This window comes from Diabrotica undecimpunctata, chromosome 6 (genome assembly GCF_040954645.1).
Source record: "Diabrotica undecimpunctata isolate CICGRU chromosome 6, icDiaUnde3, whole genome shotgun sequence".
NCBI lineage: Eukaryota > Metazoa > Arthropoda > Insecta > Coleoptera > Chrysomelidae > Diabrotica > Diabrotica undecimpunctata.
Window position 1 is genome coordinate 33,036,803 of NC_092808.1, and position 20,531 is coordinate 33,057,333.

The following is a 20,531-nucleotide window of genomic DNA, read 5'->3' on the forward strand; positions in this document are numbered from 1 at the left end:
TGTAGCCAGTTGGCTTATTGTACATCTTTTATTCACTAATGATACCCATTCCAGGATTCTGGAACCCTGTTCCAGCTTATAAAGAACTAGAGGATGATTATATGTTTTGGAGTCCCTCAGTAATCTCCAAAAGTGTTTGCTGTCTGTTGTCTAATTACTCACAGTCATATAAGATATGGTTGACTGTTTCAGGTCTTCTACTAAAAGTCTGCAGTTTAATTCTCTATTAAACAGTCCCATTGTATGCAGGTGTCTCTTGACTGGTGCATATCCAGTGAGGAAACCTAAGCTGATTTCTGCTTGTTTTCCACAGTACTTAAGCCTGATTAGCACATATCTATCTAATATACATTTTGGTATGTGTTTAAGCTAGTATGTTCTCCAAGTGAGAGTTGTATTGCCTTTAATTGAACCCTAAACCAAAGTATTTTATACCAGTTCTTCTGCAAGTTCGTCAGCTTATTCTTCTTCTCATATATTCTCATTTATTTAATTGGATATTGTATTATTCTATTATATAAAATATAGTTGTATTACAGGTAACTCATATTGTTGAAATTCATTTTCAGGCATTTGAGAAGAACATATAATGAACACAACTTTAAATCCTGTCACATCTCAAACAAGTTCAGCAACTCCTAATAAACCAATGCATCCCCAGGGGGCTCCAGTATCATACGGACAGCCTTCAGGGCCTATAACTCAAAACCCTTATCCAAATACTAATATGGCACATAATCATCCGCCATCTCAACAGAACCATTTCTCTCTTGGTGGTAGTTCTCCTTTTAATATGGGTGCTATCCCAGCTAGTAACCACCCTTTGGCTAACAATCAGTCATCCAGTGGTCAGGTTTACAATGCACCAAAAAATGTTTCATATTCCAGTGGGTTTCAAAATGCACAAAACGTAAGTAATAATAAATTATTTCTAAAAAAATTATTTATTTAAAATTTTTTAATTATGATCTAAATATTTTGTATGTTTTTAGCAAAACACATTACCTCCTGTTGTCCAAACATTACCAGCTACAAATCCAACAGCCTCTACTCCACAAGGTGTCCCCTCCTCACAAAATTTATCAAATTCCAATTCCAACTCAAATTCCACTGTACAAGGTAAAGAACCTTCAGTAGAAAAGGAAAGGCCTCAGTCTAATGGTACCACAGAAGAAGAACCATCAAGACCAGTGGAAGAAAAACCAGAACCTCAGGAAAATCATGTGATACCTGAATCTTCAAACACAACTGAAACCTCTGAAGTACAAGAACCCCCAAGCGTAAGTTTAAAAATTAAAAACTCAAACTCAAGTCTTTTAAAGTAATAATAAAGGACTTTTTAAAATAACTTCTGTTTTGCTCTAGTTGTTATTTAATGTTAAGATTACTGGGAATTACATTTCTTTAATTCTCGTGAGACATTATGAAACTATAGTAGAATTATCTCACCCATGCATGATAACTACAGCCTTTTTAGCTATCTAGGAGGATGTACTAGGTTGAATTGTGTCTTTTGCTAAGAAACAAGCTGAACTAAGATGGATAGAGACCCTTTGATACATAGGTACAGAAAAAATTTATGGTGGGTATTACAAAATTATCCAGATATCTACCAAAGTGGACCCACGTTATGTTTTCACTCAGTAGACAAAGATCACAATTCTGCCCTGATAAGGTAAAAAGCAGTAAGTAAGTGCCAAAATAATGGTTTTGAGCTATTTGCAATTTAGGATATCTTCTTCCACACAATTTATTATTTATTTAATTTTAAGCAGAAAAACATTAAAACACATTAAAAAATATATCTTAATTTTTGACAAACAAAACAATTGTATTACTTGGTTTTTGGCTGAAAATTCAGCAGTTACTGCTGTTTACCATAATAATCAGGTTGTTTTCTTAAGAAGTAAAAATGTATAATTTTCAGCTTTATGTAAATATCGGTTTTGAAAATAAAAACAAAAATGCAGAATGAAGCGGTAGTATAATCAAATTAAAAATAAAATGTAATTCACATTAATGGAAAAGAAAAAATGGTAATTAATTACATAATACTGAAAAAACTATTCGAAATTTATTAAGTTTTCTACATTATCTTCTTTTAATGAATAGCAAAAATGCCGTCTGTTTTGAGGCATGAGGGGTACAGTTGCGAAATTATACCTTGTTTCTTTTGCGTAGGGACACCTGTACGCGTAGATCGCTCTCTAATTATCGCGTAGTTTACTAGGAATTTCTAGTTTAAAATTTTCTTTAAGAAAATTATATTCTTTAAAATTTTCGTCGTTAATATTATTTTTATAAAATGCCGTCTGAACTATACCACAAATATATCGCAAAGCAAAGGTCTATCCGTTTTTTTTTTATTTGGCTTTTTAATCTCCAGATTTCCAATTTAAATCATCTTCGTTTTTCAAAAAATTACGTTCATTTTTTTTTCATCATAAATATTTCCTTAATTTGTGATCTTCATGCTCTGTTCCACACTGTGATGAACTGAATCCGCACTCATGAAGGTGTGGCCTGTCTCACAATATTTTAGGGTAATTTGAGAGGTGGCAATCATTTTTGTATTTACCATTGTGACAAACATGGTAAATAAGCACCAATTTTTATTTTGGGCTGAGAAATTGTCTGTTCAATACAATACTTTAACAGCGTCTCTTTCTTCGACTAAAGCTCTACAATGTGCAACTTCCTCTGCCTTTCTTCCAGCCACTCCTTCATGGCACAAGACTGATATGTTTTTTTACTGCTTCTACTCTTCTTGTCTGCCATTGCTGCAAAGGTTAGATGAAAAGCCACATGTCGTCTTGTAAAAAATGTCTTCTGGCTTCCGGTAATCTGCTGATCCCTGTCTATCTTTATTTGGGGTTATTGATTCCGGTCTTGAATTGCGTAACATCGTTGTGATAAACTTATCGTTTGTTTCGATCGTTTTTTTCGTCATAGCCAAGAGTTCTTAAAAATAATTTTTTACATATGCTCTGTGTATGTGCGTTTTCATGTGGTAAAATATAGATTAAAGTTCTACTTCTCTTTCTTACTTCCACCTTAGTTGTTCCATGTGCTTTATCTTTGTATAATACAACCATGTATCCAAGCTCTTCTTGCATTGTAATCCATTTTATAGAATTAATTCCAAATGGCTACTCTTCTTTCCTCTTTTATTTTTTCTACACATCTCTTCTTGCATATATATGGTCTCCTTAACTGATGACTTTTCTTATCTCTTTCTCTCCTTTCTGAATGTCTTCTTACTATTTTCCTATTTCAGGTACGAACTTCATCACCTATGTTTTCAGTTTCATTACCTTCAGTAATATTATTGTCTTCTGAACTATCAGTCTCATGGAGATAATTTGGATCATCAATTGAATTGTCGGAGTATCCACTAGTTTCATCTAGTATTTTTCTGTTGTCTTGTGCCTTGTTAACCAATGAACCAGGTGTTGAAAGGTCTAAAATATGAAAGTTTATGTAGAGTTAAATCCGAATTTAAGAAACAACCAATTACTTACCTTCTTGATCTGATGCTTCTGGCACATACGTCTTAAAAACGGGCAGTTGTGCTACAGTAGTCGTAGTAATTTCTTTGTCGCTTTGTTTTTCCATAGCCGATACTGATGAGTTAAGTGCTGTCTAAAATATGAAAGATATTTATAATTAAATTCGCAGTATTTCACGAAAAAAAAATCAAATCAATGGTTTTATTTAGTTTAAATTTGTTTATTAATTTTAATAATAATAATATTAATTGCTTGAAAAAACATCGAACATCCAAGAGTCGAAAAAAACTGACTAATAAATAAAATACAATTAACACAAAGAATTAGAGACAACTAGATATTAGACAAAAGTAAAAAAGAACAATACAATATACAACATCATTATTAAACAACAAAATAAAATTATAAATATAATCAAAATTGGTACTGTAGCAAAAACTGGTGTAGACATATTACTCATTTATAACAAAAAAGCGTTAATTTTAAAAACATATAAGTACCTACCGTCTTGAGCTGATACTTCTGCTTGTGTTACCAAGGACATTAAATATTTACCCCGTGAGGTAAACATGTTATTTAAACAGTTGGTGCACTCCACAAAATACAACACCTTACATACACTCCAAATGGTAGACTAAACAAGTCTAAGTACGGTCTGAAACTGCAAATTAAACTTTCTGCGTTATGCCATGTGTTTATTTTAACGGATATTAAATCAGGTGATGTTTAAGCAAATGGCAGTATCTGAGAAGATACTGCCTTATGTCATGATATTATAATACAAACTTGGAATACAAATGTGAAGGAAAATAGCAGTATCTACTTTAATAAGTAGATACTGCCGTTTACATTCACATTTAAAATTGTGTTCCAGGTCTTTGTGTAGACAAATAGCAGTAATTAGACTTTAGATACTGTCTGTTACCATCACATTGAGAGATACTTTGTTGGTTACTGCTTTTTGCCATTGCTATTTGTGGTGTAAGTTGACTATCAATGTGCTTCAAACCCTTTGTAAAAGTAAGAGCAGTTAACACTTAGGTAGGCTACATTAAAATCTAATTTTTGACAAAAATGTCACTTACTGCCTTTTACCTTAACACAGCAGAATTGTATTTCCCACTAGTCTCTCCTCCACATTGTGGATGAACACCCATCGTAGCATTACATGGAACGATAAAACTGATTGTTTCCAATCCAATTACTCTTAAAGCAAGCCACCAACTTGGAGCAACTGAGACAAAAGGTAATCAAACTTAGTCAAAACATCTCAGCAAATGAACTCAACGCCATGAGAAAGGCGTTGAATAATAAATTTGGTTTCTGTTTGGCACAAGGTGGGGTTTGTTTGAAGATTTAATTCGCTAAGATTTTTATTTGGTTTAGAATTTCTAATTGATTGGAATTATTTTTAATTTAGGCAATAGTGTTAGAATTATTTTCTGTTTTATTTCATTTTTATAGAACTAATTTTATTTTCACACCTACTACCTTCAAAAAAAAAAATTAAACAAATATTTTATTAAAAGACGTAATTTTTTACGTTTTTAATAAAATTCAATACATCTCCCGTGAATGGTCATTTAATACTGAATGAATGAATTAAGAATGAATAAATGAATTAATTTTCCCACAGCGAGAAAGAGACAAGCAAGACAGTGCCTTTTTTCTTGTGACATCTTAATACAATTTACTATTTTTATTGGGAATAAGCCACAATTTGACTTTAAAATAAATAAGTTTATTCTAATGTTTCAATTTCCACTTCAGAAATTGTTCTCAAAATACAAAACATTAATAAATCTTATTATTAATCTTTTGTATTTTGAAAACAATTTCCAAATGGGAAATCAAAATGTTAAAATTAATTTACAGTAGACTCCCTCTTAACCAGCCACCTGGGACCAGAGCCTGGCCGGTTGACCAAATGGCCAGTTAACCCCTCAAAACCTACCGTCTAAATATTCATACGCAAAAAATACCATTTTTGTTTAACCTTGCAGCGAAAAGACGGCGCTGGTTTCTGTTTATTGTGTCAAATATCAATTAAACAACGTGTGGTGTTTATATTTTATCGGTTATTTGGTGTATTTAGTTAAAAATATGGCTTCTAAATCAAATCAAAATGACGTGACAACTAAATTCCGTCAAAAGTGGGAGAGGAGGTAAGTCTTTATACAAAAATATTGATAAGTTGTTATGTTTTTAGTCAAATTCTTTGTTTATTTTTTCATTTAGAGGTTATATTACACTACTGTTTATATTTAGTGGTATACAGAATCACTTTGTGTTACCGAGGGTATTCAAAAATTAAGCGTATGAAAATTCATACGTTAGGATTTTATGACCATTAGTTTAGTTAGGCATTGTAATTTTATATTTGTTTTATTTTAGGAGACCACTCACTACCGAAGAGCTAATAGCGTGTCTGGAAGAGTCCGATAGTGACGATGAACTTGCCGGTGCACAATTAATAGACATTACATTGTTTCCCCCTGAAAACGACGGAGACACGGATATCAATGAAGTTCCAGAGGAAGAAAATAGCAGAGTGCTCTCAGGTGGAAATAATTACACAAGACCGTGAAAGGATGGAATTGCATTTGGAACCCTCTACTTCAAAAATGAGAACAGGATCAGCAAAGAACATACCTAAGCCTAAAAAATTGAAAGTCGAAAAAACAAGACGTTCGTGGAAACCCTTGCATTTTGTAGAAGAGTTGCCACAGGATTCTAATTTAAAAAAAAATCAAATTTAAAATCGACCTAAAATCATAAATGATATGATCGAGTCAGGAGGTCGCACAATTGATTTTTTTTAAGCTTTTCTGGTCATTGGAATTTGTTCAACAAATTTGCGAAGAGTCCCAAAAATATGCGAAGTACAAAAATGGAAATGAATCTTTTACAATTGCTCCTGGAGAGTTCTATAAATTTTTGGCTATTTTTTTGCTTTCTGGATATGTGAAACTTCCAAATCGAAGAATGTATTAGGAGAAATCGACTGACACCTACAACCCGGCTGTGTCAAATGTTATGTCTCGTGATAGGGTGTTTAAATACTCCTAATGGATACTGCGTTAAGTTTGAACTATATGAGGGGAAGAGCCAAAGAGATACTAATATGCCTTTAGGCAGTTCTGTTAAAAAAAGGATGGCTTTAGGATATGTTCCTGAAGGAAGTGAAATTTTCCTTGATAATTATTTCAATTCCTTGCTATTACTTGAAGACATGAGAGAGTACAATATAAATGTGACTGGAACAATTCGCTCTAATCGAGCATGTGTCGAACATGCACCGTTAAAAGATTTAAAAAAGAGCCCCGTGGATCTACTTATGGTCTTAGAGATGAGTCAAAAAATATATCTTTGATACGTTGGCATGATAATAGCCAAGTTACGTTGGCTACAAATAAAAGCGATGATCTTGTCACCAAAACAACAACTTGTAAACGTTACAGTCATATTCATAAACAACGGGTTGCTGTTCTGCAGCCATCTTTGATTCAGGAATACAATACTGGCATGGGAGGTGTGGATTTGTTTGATCAGTGGCGTGGTCGTCATCGCATAAACATTAGAAGTCGAAAATGGTATTGGACAATATTCCGATTTTGCCTCAATGCATCGATAGTGAACTCCTGGATATTATTTAGAAATATCGAGCCAAAAATCAATTAAATAGATTTCATTCGACAAATAGTAAATACTATATCATCAACACCTAATCTTAGTACTCCTACACCTCAAAGAACCTCAAATGTCCTTGATGAAGTTCGATATGACAGACTTGATCATTGGTCGATCAAAAATCAAACACAGAGACGTTGTGCAAGACGCCATAAATGCGTAACTTTTATTTGCATCAAATGTAATGTTGGACTTCACATTAACTGTTTTAAATTGTACCACTTGAGATAAATTTATTTTGTTTATAATTTTAAGTTTTCTTTGTAAACGTTCATTAGTTCATTAGTTTCGTTTCTATTATTGCATAATTTTTAATCAAAACATGGTGTTGTGAAAGCCTAGCGTATGAATATTTAGACAGCTATTTACGACCACCTAGGTATATTTGAAACAAAAATGCCTTAAGTATATTGTATCTTAATCCATTTTATCGCCAAATTGAAAAGAAAAACATTTTTGAATAAGTTTTAAGGGGGTCAGGTTTTGGGGGGTTAATTTGATGTGCAGGCATTTTTATGAGAAAAATCAAGTACATACATATGTATATCAAACACATGTACAGGAAGGTATATATTAATAAAAATCACGGAGTATACAGTTGAAAAAATACTATTTATTTCTATGTACATATATACATACTTAAATATTTTACAAACTTGTTTTAAAAAAAATCGGAAATTTTCTTCTGCTTCTTGACATTAAGTGAATTTTTAAAAGCTATATCTCTCCATTTTTTAAAAGCCAAGACGTCTATTGAAGATGACCCAGGTTGTTGTTCAATATACTTCAATGCCACCTCCATTGCAGCCCTCACTTCGGTGTGGCCGACCTTTTCCTCTCCTTCAACATCATCTCCTCATTTTCATAGGGCTCTTCATGTATTGCTAGTGTAATTATTTCGTCATCTGTCAAAAATTTGTTTTCAAGTTCCTTATTACAGTTCATCCATTCTTCAATATCTTCGGTCTGCAATTGGACATTTTCGGATAACATTTAGAAATCTTGAAGAATGGTGGTAAAATTATCTTCTTCGTGTAATTGTTGACACTCAACAAGTTCCTCAATGTTGGTCCAAAGTTTTCGCCAAGACTTAACGAAAGTAGAAGCAGGAATTTCTTGGAAGGAGGAAGCTAACATGTAAACTTTAAGTTAATTTTTTTTGATATCAATAAATTGAGATCTTCACTTTCTGCGCATTGTAAAATTTCGGACAGTAATTTACGCCTGTATCGTCTTTTCAAGCTGTCAATCACCCCTTGATCCACTTACGTGTGCATAACTATCTCCGTGACGTGCCTTCCAGCGAGTCAGCCAACCTCCACTTGCAATAAATTCGCCCTCCGTCTATAATTTTGATGTGTATACATAAAGCCTTTTCCCTTAGAATCGGGCCGCTAATAGGTGTGCCCCTTCGCCGTTCTTGAAGGAACCATAACCAAAGAGCTTCGTCTACTATCTCGAATTTCGTATTTTTAGTACATCTAGTTTTTAGATTTTTATCTGATTCCATTTGGGCCCAGAAATCCTTGATTGAACGCCGATCCCTTCGCTAGTCATTCACTGTACTTTTCCCCACATTCAACTCTGAATTCAATCCTCCTCGAAAGCAAAAACAACTGACAACTGGGGCGAGAGACGATCATCAAGCGGCGCTCATACACAAAACAATAGGAAGGGGGAGTGGCTGGTTAATGCGGTACCGGTTAAGAGGGAGTCTACTGAATTTTAAACTGAAATTGTGGCTTATTCCCAATAAAAATAGGAAGCTGCCATTTAAATCAATTCACTTAAATATGATTGTCTTACCATATTTTTCAAATGCTAAAAAGATGACACATCAAATAAAAATAATAAGTTTGGCAACAATGTTAACCTTTCCTTGAATTACTTCAATTCGAGTTTTGACAAGATATTTTAATTAGCATGTTAAATTCTTTTCCTATTGGTATATAAAGTATATTTAAAGTTTAAATTTTAAACCAGGCCTTTTTCAGTGTTATCTGTATCTATTTATTTAACTATGCTGTTTCATTTTAATTTCCATATAATATTTTAAATCTTCCACAATTTTGAATTTTTTAAATATTAAATGAACATATTTATTTTGTTACACATCTATATTGCTTCCTACAGCATTCATATATTTCAATTAAAGGATTGTAATTCACACTTATGTTCAAGTAAGCCATATAGTTAACACCTTAAAAACATTGTTAGTAAACTAGCTTCATTATGATAGTCCATTAAAGAGAAGCTACTTTTGTAAACAATTGATTCAGCAATTTCATATGTTACGAAGCTATAAGAATCTATGTGCTTGGTATCAATGCAGATCAATTGATTTGATTAGAGCAGCAAGTTGAAAAATAAAAATAGTTATTAAGATTGCCAACCTCAGTAGGGAGACAGCACTCTTAATAAGAAGAATTCATTTTCTGGACATATGTTTTCCCTTGTTCTCTCTACATACAGTGCTGTTGTGTGTGATCCATGTTATTCCAGTATGGTTTATATCCTGTAACATGCTGAAATATAATGTTTTTAATGCTTGAATATTGTTTGTTTGTGATTTACTGTCAAAATAATAATGTTTACTTATTTACATATTTTCTGTATGTAGGAACCTCCACAAGAAACACCTGAAGAATTAACAACTGAAAAACCCAAATCTCCCGAGCCAACACAGCAAGAAGCTGAAACAGCTCAACAGTCCTCTCAAGACAAAGTAGAAGAAGCTGCATCAGTTTCACCTTCAGTATCAGATTCTGTTCAAGATGCAGAGTCAATTCCAGATCCTGCACCAGTCCTCCCATCACCATCAATAGCAGAAGCTGCTGAATCTGTAACTAGACCAATTACCCCTCCCCCTTCAGTAACTGAACCTGCAAAATCAGCCACCCCTGTCACGCCTCAGAAAGAAACACCTGATCCTGAAATAGTTCAAAGTGATAAAGGTAAAATTTATTTTATTTAAACATTCTTAAATTAAAATAAATTTAAATTTTTATTGGCAATATTCAATGTGTTAAATCTAGTTGCAGAAGAATCAGAAAAGGCAAAAGATGCTCCAGAAATAGATCCATTAGCTGATCCTCTTGAAACAGCAGCTGCTGATAAATCTGCACAAGAAAAAGATGAAGTTGAAGCTGAAAACAGAGAAGAAAGTGAAGATAATGAAGGTAAATAATGACCAAATATTTTTATTTCGTTAAAAATTATTTATTACTTAAAATTACTAAATTAACACAAAAATGGACTATCATATTAAGAAAATATATATTTTTTAATCAAGCAAGTGTTTGTGAAACAATTGTATATTTTTATTTTCCAACATTTAGAAAAAACTAGCCAGTTTATTTTTTTGAAAAGATACTTAATATTGTTTATTCAATATATACTGTATGTGCGGATCCTTCTTCTAATCTCACACACATAAGATGGGTTGAAATATCTTTTCTTTGATTGGCAAACCTGGTACCAAATTAATAAGCATCAGAGGTAAAATGCACAATAATAAATTTTTATTTTGACTTATTAACAAGCTATTCGCTACTACACTATGTTACAATTTATATTACTTAAATGCAGGAGAAAATAGAGACAATTTATCTTTAAAAATGCGAAATGTGTTTAAATGTGATTTTTAGCGTCTTATCTCAACGGCGGTCCGGAGAATCAATATCAATGTATATTTCTTTCAATTAATAGGCAACCTTTTACAAAGAGGTCTTTATAATTATCGCCAAGTCTAAATATCCCAAAAGCTTACTATGCGCTTTTAGCACAACGGCGTTTATTATCAATTGTTCATTGTTTTAAACAGGTCTATATCGCCCGATAGCGGCGCCTTTGTCAACGAAATTTTGACTCATTACGAGCGGCAATTAAATTAGAAACAAAGTATGATGATATTTTAACACTATATAGATTTAAAAAATTAGTGTCAAGTACTTAATTGGTATCAATATCTTCATTAGATGCATTACTATAAATATTATAGACTGTGGTAAATGTATATAAAAAAATGTGGAAAACTGTTAAAATCCATTTTAATAAATTTTGAGATTTCCACAGTGGGTATTGGATTCAATCGTTCATGGATAAGAAGTAAATTAAAATTTTGGTATACCCCTGCTTCAGTTCAGAACATATTAAGATCCAGTTCATCACCATTAAAATTTGTTGATAAAAAAAAAACCAAGAGCATTTTTCTTTTAAATTGCAAATTAATCCAGGATATGACGGTTTTCTGCTTACATTTCTTTTTATATGCATGGATTTGCTTGAAATTTTTGACAGTAGGTAGAAAATAGCTGAAAGATCAAAATCTACCCTATGGCAATATGTGCTTAACCTCTGGGGGTGGTTACCATTATAATTCGGGGGTGGAAAAGTTTATCAAAAAAATACCGTGGTAGTTGCTAGAATGGTAAATTTTAAGACAAAAATATTCTTTAGAGTTTTTTTTGAAAAATCAATATTTTTGGAGTATTTGTGACTGAAAGTTTACAAATTACACGTTAAAAAAGCATGTGTTTTAACAGTTTTTCGCAAATAACTCTAAGAAATTAGATTTTATTGGGAAAACTGTTTGGATATAAAATGAAGCTTATAAAACAAAGAGATTAGTTTTTTATTATTACCATAAACTTAATATTAACAAAGTTGTGGCTGTTCATTTTATTTAACAATAAAACACTGAAAACTTTGTTTTCAAAACTTCACAAAATTTATTATATTTTATCACTACAGCTGTTTCGGCAGAGTGCCTTTCTCAAATTATCTATTTTTGGATGTGTTTACAATTTATAGTCTTTACGAAATAGGTTGAGGAGGGGAGAACTGTTTGTCTCAATTTGGTCATTCAGAATTATGTCTGTGTTTTTTAATTTGTTAATTTCCATATATTCTAATAAAGATAGCTTAGGGCCTTTATTTTGGATGTGAAGAATTTGAAATTTGTCATTAAAAGAATGATTATGATCTAGAAGGGAAGTGCGTATGTAGAATCTGTTTTCCTATTATTGAAAGACTTTTTATGTTCTGCTATACGTTTATTAAAGGTTCTACCAGTTTGACCGATGTAAGTTTTTGGGCAGTCGCCGCATTTAAGTTTGTATACACCACTGTGTAAGTGCTTTTTGTTTTGGCTCTTGCTGTTTTTAATGAGCAGCCGTCTCAAAAGTTCGAATAGCTATGATGATTGCCGACCTCCGCCGCGGAGATGGCACTTGAAGAAGAAGAAGTTTTTAATATATTTGCTCAAGTTGTTGTTTGTTCTAACAAACACATAAAAAAGAAAGGAATAACACTAGCTTTTACTTTAACCTTTAATTGTGTCTTATTCTCATTTAAATAGTGAATAAAAGTCTATTTTCGAACAGCCATTACTTTGTTAATATTAAATTTATGGTAATAATAAAAAACTAATCTCGTTTTTTTATAAGCTTCATTTTATATTCAAGCAGTTTTCCCGATAAAATCTAAATTTTTGGAGTTATTCGCGAAAAACTATTCAAAAACATACTTATTTGATCTGTAATTTGTGAACTTTCAGCATGAATAACTCCAAAAATATTGATTTTTCGAAAAATCTCTAAACAATATTTTTTTCTTAAAATTCACAATACTAGCGACTACCATGGTTTTTTTTGATACATTTTTTACATCCCCGGAGTTGGGTGGTAATCACCCCCAGAGGAAAAGCACATATTTTCAAGAGGAGATTTTGATCTTTGAGCTATTTTTTCTCTACTGTCCAAATTTCAAGAAATTCGATGCATATAAAAAAAATGCAGCAGTTTTCAGCTATGTTCACTGTCAATAGGACTAAATAAACTGCTCTATTAAATAAGTTTTTCTGTTTGTTGTTTGTCTGACTTTTGAGACATGTATATTCTTTTAAAATATTTGTACTTTAAAATATTTCTAGAACTCTATAGCAATTTTTTGATACATATGGTTATCTGTTCATCTGTTGCCAATCCCAAGCTGTCATATTTGTGAATTTGTGGCTGGTTTCTTGACTCATTTTTCTGTGAATGGTGTGATTATTATTTTAATGCAAATTTATGATTTATAATTTTTATGTTGACCAAATTATTAAATTCTGAACAGTAGATGGCAAATCTAGGAACAATATCCATTTCAACAAACAGGAAGTCATCTTATTGATCCATTTTTCAGTTATCTCAACCCGCATACACCTGATTATTTTTGCTTATGCATCAAAAATAGTTTATCTAAATATCCAAAGTTTCAAATTATAAAAACTACAAACATTTTTTAATGCAATTTTTTTCTTGATAATTATGATAAATGTTTGTGAAATGTTTCAAGTAAACTATTTTACAAACTGGTATAGATGTGCTGCCCTTTGCCAATTAATAACATCATCATCATCTTTGGCTCAACAATTCTCTTTGGATATTGGCCTGCTCTAGATTAGTCGCCATTCTGTTCGGTTTCTGGCAATGTATTGCCATCTTCTGATCTCTAGTATGCCTAAGTCGGTCTCAACTCCATCTAACCTCCTAATTCGCGGTTGGCCTTTGCTTTTTCTTCCTGTAGGTATTCTTGTCGTTAGCTTTTTAGCCATCTGTTGTCAGGCATTCATATTATGTGTCTGGCCTATCTAAGTTGCTGTGTTTTAATGAACGTTACGAGATCTGGTTAATTAAAGAGTTGGTATAATTCGAAATTAAATCTTTTACTCCACTGCCCTTGGTCGTTTATATCTTACGCTCGAATATTACCAGAAGTCTTTCATCCTTCTACGTTAGAGTCCATATTTCTGTCCCGTATGTGAGGACCGGCCTCAGCAGTGTTTTGTATATAATAATTTTATTTTTTCTTTAGATATTTCTTGAGTGGAATTGTTTTTGGAGTCCATAGTATGCCCTATTGTGGAGGAATTGTGAATAAAATGTAGAAACATAACTGAGAAGGCATCGGAAATATTGGAGAAAACCAAACCAGTTAGACAAAACGAATGGTTTGACGAGGAGTGCCAAGAAGCAACAGATAACAAAAATACAGCATACCTAAAGACAAATCAAGCTAGATGCACAAGAAGAGCAAAGGAGGAATACCGGACCCTAAGAAGGGAAGAAAAAAGATTACATGGAAGGAAAAAAGGGAATTTGAAGAAAAGCAGTTAGAAAACTTAGAATAGTTAAGAAATAAAAACGAAACAATAAACTTCTACAGAAATGTAAACAAAATAAGTAGAGTTCAAGCCAAGAATAGGGAGCTGTAAGGAGAGAAGTAAATATCCTAAGTGATACGGGTAATCTTAAACCGATGGGTTGAATTTTTCGACGCAAAATTTAACATCCATTATATCCAAGAAGCACTTTGAACTATACACAGCATACAATGAACCCGAGATCATAACATCCATAAAGATCGGACGTCTGCGCTGGATGGGCCATGTTGAACGGATGTTGGAGACTGAAACACCAAAACATATTATATGAGGCAAACACCAATGGGAAGGAGGCCAAAGGGAAGACCCAAACTTAGATACATGGAACAAGTGGAACAAGATCTGAAAACACTTAAGATTACCAACTGGAAAAACAAAGTAAGGAACAGAACAGAATGGCGGAAAATCCTAGAACAAGCTAGGACCCAGAAAGGGTTGTCGAGCTACTGATGATGATGATATCTAATAAGCAGATAACTCCATAGCAGATCGAAATGATTGGAATCTATTTAACCCAAACGAAAGATCACCTGCCACTTCAAAATTTGCTTAAGCCATTAAAATGCTTAAAAATAATAAAGCACCGGGAACTGATCAAATTTATAGTGATATAGGAAATGTTTCAGATAATTACCATTTTCAGTGAAAACTTTATGCACTAAGGGATAGACAAACAGGACCTTAAAAACAAAAGTGCATATGGATTCTGTAAACTTTCTGTTGTTAAGCCTGCCAGTGTGGCAACAATTAATTAATTAGATTATAATATATATTGGAAGGACTGATGTCAGTTTTATCATTGATAGGGGTGGGTTGTTTTTTTTTTGTATGAATCATCTAGAATATCTGTACGTATTTTTTTATATTCTTACTTTCCAAAATCTTTACGAGAAATATAATCTAAAGAATGATTATTTTTCAAAGAATGCTTGGCGAAGGTGTAGTACTGATATGTATTCAGTCTATTGTATCTTAGGGTGCGTTCATTACGGAGACCATCGCATCGTATCCTCGCCTAGAGCATAGCACTGACAGTGAAGTGATCGCTCGCATTTAAAATAATGCATTTATTTTACCTGGCGATCGATACGATGGTCGGAGCGAGAGTCGGTTGTCGGCACCTCGTAGTGTCGATCGTAGAGGTCGAGGGTCGAAAAAACACTAAGCTCGAATACTATGGTCCGATACCTGGCTCGAGGCTGGGCCCTGCGCTTTGACAGTGAACGCTGACATTTTTAAAATAATGCATTTATTTTACCTGGTGATGATACATAATATGATACCATCCTATGGTCCGAGCGAGGGTCGGCTCCTCGTTATGAGCGCACACTTAGGCTGTTTTTATGTGGAATAGTTGCATCTAATAATAAATGGTAATTTATTGATTTCACTTCTACTAAGCACATATTTTTTATTAAAATATTTAATGGTTGAAATATTACAAGATGATCATAAGTTTTCGTCATATGTCTTCTTTGTAGATAAAAATTTAGTTGTTAAATTTTAGAATGTCTATACAAACCGCATAATTTAAAACTCCTTGACGACTGTTCAACATTATACTTATTATCTATTTCCTGCATTGGATGATATAATATCTGTGTCTTAACCATTAATAGAAAGATAACAAGTGATATGTTTATTTTAGTGGTTATATAATTAATTCATATCTATTGTTGACATTTCTCTCTGCCTTTCATGGAGTAATGAGTGATTCTTAGGTTAATAAACAGTCAAATGAGACATCAAATGTATACAATGTGTTTCATGTTCATGTCAAGCAGCAAAATCAGTGATCAAATTTATACAACGTGTTTCATGTTTCACTATGTCTAAAAATAATCAGATTTGGATTTTGGGCATTTGCAAAAACCTCATAAACTTAAATATTATGTGTATATGGGATTAAGCCACAATTGATTGTAATGAAAATTACATTTTATAATTGTTATCTGAAGTTTCTATTTTCTCTGCGGAAATAATTTTCAAAAAAGATTATTTTAAAATAGCGATCTTGTAGGTATATGCTTTTAGTTGATAATTTTGAGGGTGATGGATGTACCCTCAGGATGATATCAAATTCTGATTGTTTTATGTGTTTCTGTATTATATATTTGCGTATTGTGTGTTATGTATATTATGTATTATGTATAATACATAATAGTCTCTGACTTTCTATTAATCTGCTAATGTTGGTATGTTCTTGTTGCTGACGTCTTCTGTTTGTACTGCCAACCATCGTTTGCTACATTCCCTTGATGGGTTTGCTACACATTTTTCGTCATTAAATAAGATGGGAGTTGCTTCTTTAATTTTTCTGTTTTTCATGTCTGTTTCTTTCGTGACTATTGATGAATCTTTCCATTGTACTCTGTGATCATTGTCTCAGGCATGTTTGCATATGTGTGACTTGTCGAAGTCTCAGCTTTTTTGTACATGTTTCATGCTCTTTTATCCTCACACTTAGTGGTCTTGCGGTTTCTCCCACATAAAAATTATTTTATTTACAGGATATTTTATAGATGCAGTACTCTGATCTCTCTTGTGTGTTGTTAGGTTTTGTTTTGAACAGAATAGATGGTAGTGTATTGCTTGTCTTGATTGTTGTAATGTTTTTGTTTCCTATCATTTTTAATTTTTCTGATAAGCCCTTTATATATGGTATTGTTGTCATCTGTATGTCATATGTGTGTTTCTTTATTGCTTATGGTGTGTTGCTGTTTTCTTTCTCGAATCTTGTGAAATTCCTTGTTTATAAATGACAATGGGCAATCATTTTTTATTAAAACCTTTGTTAGCAGCTTTTTTCCTGCTGAAATGCCTTTTCATTAAAGCAGGTGTTTTGGGCTCCATTTTATAATGCTTTGATAATTCCATTTTTGATGTGGTTTGTGTGGTAATTTAAATATCTGTTGATGTGGGTGGGTTTTCTAGAAACTTTGGCTGAATATTCTGTGTCTTCTGTTGTGATTAACACATACAGAAAAGGAAGTGAGTTGTTATTTTCTTATTTCCATGGTGAATTTGATTGATTCTTCTTTACTGTTGATGTCCATTAGAAATTTATTCAATTTTTCTGGCCAGTGAGGTCAAATGAAGAACATATCACCTTCAGAATTATCAACTAATCTGTTGTCAGGCATTCATATTATGTGTCTGGCCTATCTAAGTTGCTGTGTTTTAATGAACGTTACGAGATCTGGTTAATTAAAGAGTTGGTATAATTCGAAATTAAATCCACTGCCCTTGGTCGTTTATATCTTACGCTCGAATATTACCAGAAGTATTTCATCCTTCTACGTTAGAGTCCATGTTTCTGCCCCGTATGTGAGGACCGGCCTCAGCAGTGTTTTGGCCGGTCCCAAATGAAGAACATATCATCACCTTCAGAATTATCAACTAAAAGCATGGTTATATGCCTACGAGATCAAGACCAAGTAAGTCAACCGCCAGTTTGGAAAACATTAACATCAAACAACTTGCTTATAACAGCTCACCATTTTAAAATAAACCGAAACGTCAAATCGAGTCCATTCAGAAAAAAAAAACATTGTAACCAGCAAAAGTGGAATTTTACAGGTTTTTTTTTTAATTAATATTCATTCTAATCAGTATTAAAAATAAAATATTATATATATTATTTGGTAGTGTATTTGGCAAATGAGAAAAGTATTTATTTAATATGTATTGGAACTTACGATGTTTTTTTGTGTCACTTAAGTGTCACTTACGCTTTTTGTTGAGATAGTTGCTTTGTGTTCAAATTTAAAGCATTCCCGTTGCCTACCATTTATTTTAATGCGTTTTATTTGGTGAGAATCAATGATAAACATTACAATTAATAAAATTATATATTTATTAAAAAAAGTTTTAAACAAAAATCAGCGTCACTTGTATCCTCGTTATTTGTTGCCATCAAGCAGTCTGTGATATCACCACTGTGAAGTAATAAAATGAAGTCACCTTTAAACTCTGCGGGGATAAGACCCTTATTACAAAGTTTTTTTAAGATCTAAGTACTTAGAGTGATCAAATTATTATTGAACTATTTTTATAAATTTAATTTATTAACTTTATTTATTATAAAAAGTTCTAACACTTAATTTATTTTACAATATTCTAATTTATATAATTTATTTCCGCGTTACAATTCAAACTCGACTCGATAGAATTATTCTTTTCAGACTAACTGTTTACAAGCAAAATTCCTCTATATATATTTATTAACCGTTGTTATGGAGTTCCCTAGAATTCGGCCGGTGACCCCTTGCTGAATTTTCTCGAATGCCATCGAAACCAGACAGGTTTTTATCGGATGGGACCCGTGGATATTTACCTACTAAAAAATACTTGTTAGAAAAATATGTTTACAGCTTAATATTATGAGTCATATTTATCGTAACATTATTTTCACTGCAAAAAACTTTGTATTTTGGTGTTTAATAAAGAATAAAACTACATATAAGCATCTAATGATATGATTATAATATAAAAATAGATCAGGAACACGTTCTTTTACAAAATTTTGAAATATTTTTTCTTTGACCTTAAATAGCAAGTTTTTTTAATATTTCGTGTGACCTCCTTTAACTTCAATGACAGCTTTGATCCTTCTAGGTATGCTTTGATTGTTTTTCAGGCAGTCTTCTTTAATTTTATCGCCTCTGTGCCAGATGGCAATGAGTCTCAATTAACTGCTGCTTATTTGTGACAATTTCTCTTCTCTTAGTCTCTTTTTCATCATTGCGATAGTCAACTTTGGTTTTTTGGTAGGGCGACATGATTTGAAACCTTGCTCAGCAAGCCTTCTGCAGACTGTCATGTCAGAAACTGGCATCACAGCTTCACGAATAAGTCTCGTGAGAATTTCTCGTAGTTTTTTCTGTTGTTTACGAAGATATCCCTCAATTTATCTCTCGTCTCTGGGTATAGTGGCACGCTTTCGACCATATTTTTGGGCAATTTGATGAGTCAGGAGTTTGTTGGTATCAATTTTTTTCTTGAAATTGCTCACTGTTGCTTGGGCTACTTGGCACCGTTGAGCTATCTGATGTTGGGAAAGCTTTGTATTCCATAATAGTGTCTTTATCTTCACTATTTTAGTTTCAGGAATGTCTTTAGCCTTACCCATTATGATTTTATTCTCAAACATTGATATTTTTTTGAAAATGTCTTAAAAATTAAAACTGATAGTTTTTTTCACTCACAAACACCACTAAAAACAATAAAAAAAAACAGATAAATTCAATTCAAACTTCCACGCGCAAATTCACCACAATGTGTAGGTTGTAACATAATTTGACACAAATAGTTCTAGAGCATCCAACGTCAAAAAAGTAAAGGTATTAGCAAAGAATATAGACGTCTATATTCTTTGGTATTAGTGACAAAGCTTATTGGCATACCTTATACCTTAATTTTGTAGCAGTATATAATTTTACCATAAAACTTATGAACAAATGTGAAAAAATTAAAATTTTGTCACTGATCATAATAATTTGATCACCTACCGTAGCTGACGAAATTTTGGGTCGATTATTGTAGAGCTGTTGGGGAGCGGTATTTTTATTATTACGATTACAGCGTGTTCTTAAAGTTTCCTGCAAATTTATAGTTTTTAGTTCACTACTTTAAAATATATATATATATATATATATATATATATATATATATATATATATATATATAAATATATAACTGTTTTGGATGGGTTGGAGTCAATAATAGGGCTATTGGTTAACTATTTTTTTAATCTCGAGCTTTCAATTGTGTTTACAATTATTATCAAGAGCTAAAAAAGACAAAATACTTACAAGGTTGAACTAAAAAGAAAAAACAATTTTTGTTAACTTACCAAATAAAAATTAGTTTGGTAAGTAAAAAATCACTGCTTACATGTTCAAAATATTTTATATAAAAATGTTTTGATCTAACAAATGTTTCTCCGAAAATTTCTATAATTTTGAAAACATTTTTTTAATATAAAAATAATTGAATTTATAAATAAGTTCAAATAGCAACCAATTACAAATAGCCTCAATGTCATAAATGCCAACATAAAATTTTTATTTTTGACAATTATATTGCCAAAAGTAAAACTTCAAACATTCTTTTTTGTTTAGTAA

At 32.2% G+C, this 20,531-nt stretch overlaps 1 protein-coding gene across 2 annotated transcripts in view; it reads left to right on the forward strand.

Annotated features, from left to right (window-relative positions):
• Positions 1-20,531, forward strand: part of LOC140443365 (uncharacterized) — a 51,000-nt gene that overhangs the window by 1,614 nt on the left and 28,855 nt on the right. For both annotated transcript variants that reach the window (XM_072534590.1, XM_072534591.1), the window contains exons 2-5: positions 570-910; positions 993-1,280; positions 9,820-10,153; positions 10,235-10,378. In XM_072534590.1, the coding sequence (XP_072390691.1) occupies positions 590-910; positions 993-1,280; positions 9,820-10,153; positions 10,235-10,378 (1,087 nt within the window). In that variant the 5' untranslated portion in view covers positions 570-589. The remainder of the gene's footprint in view (positions 1-569; positions 911-992; positions 1,281-9,819; positions 10,154-10,234; positions 10,379-20,531) is intronic.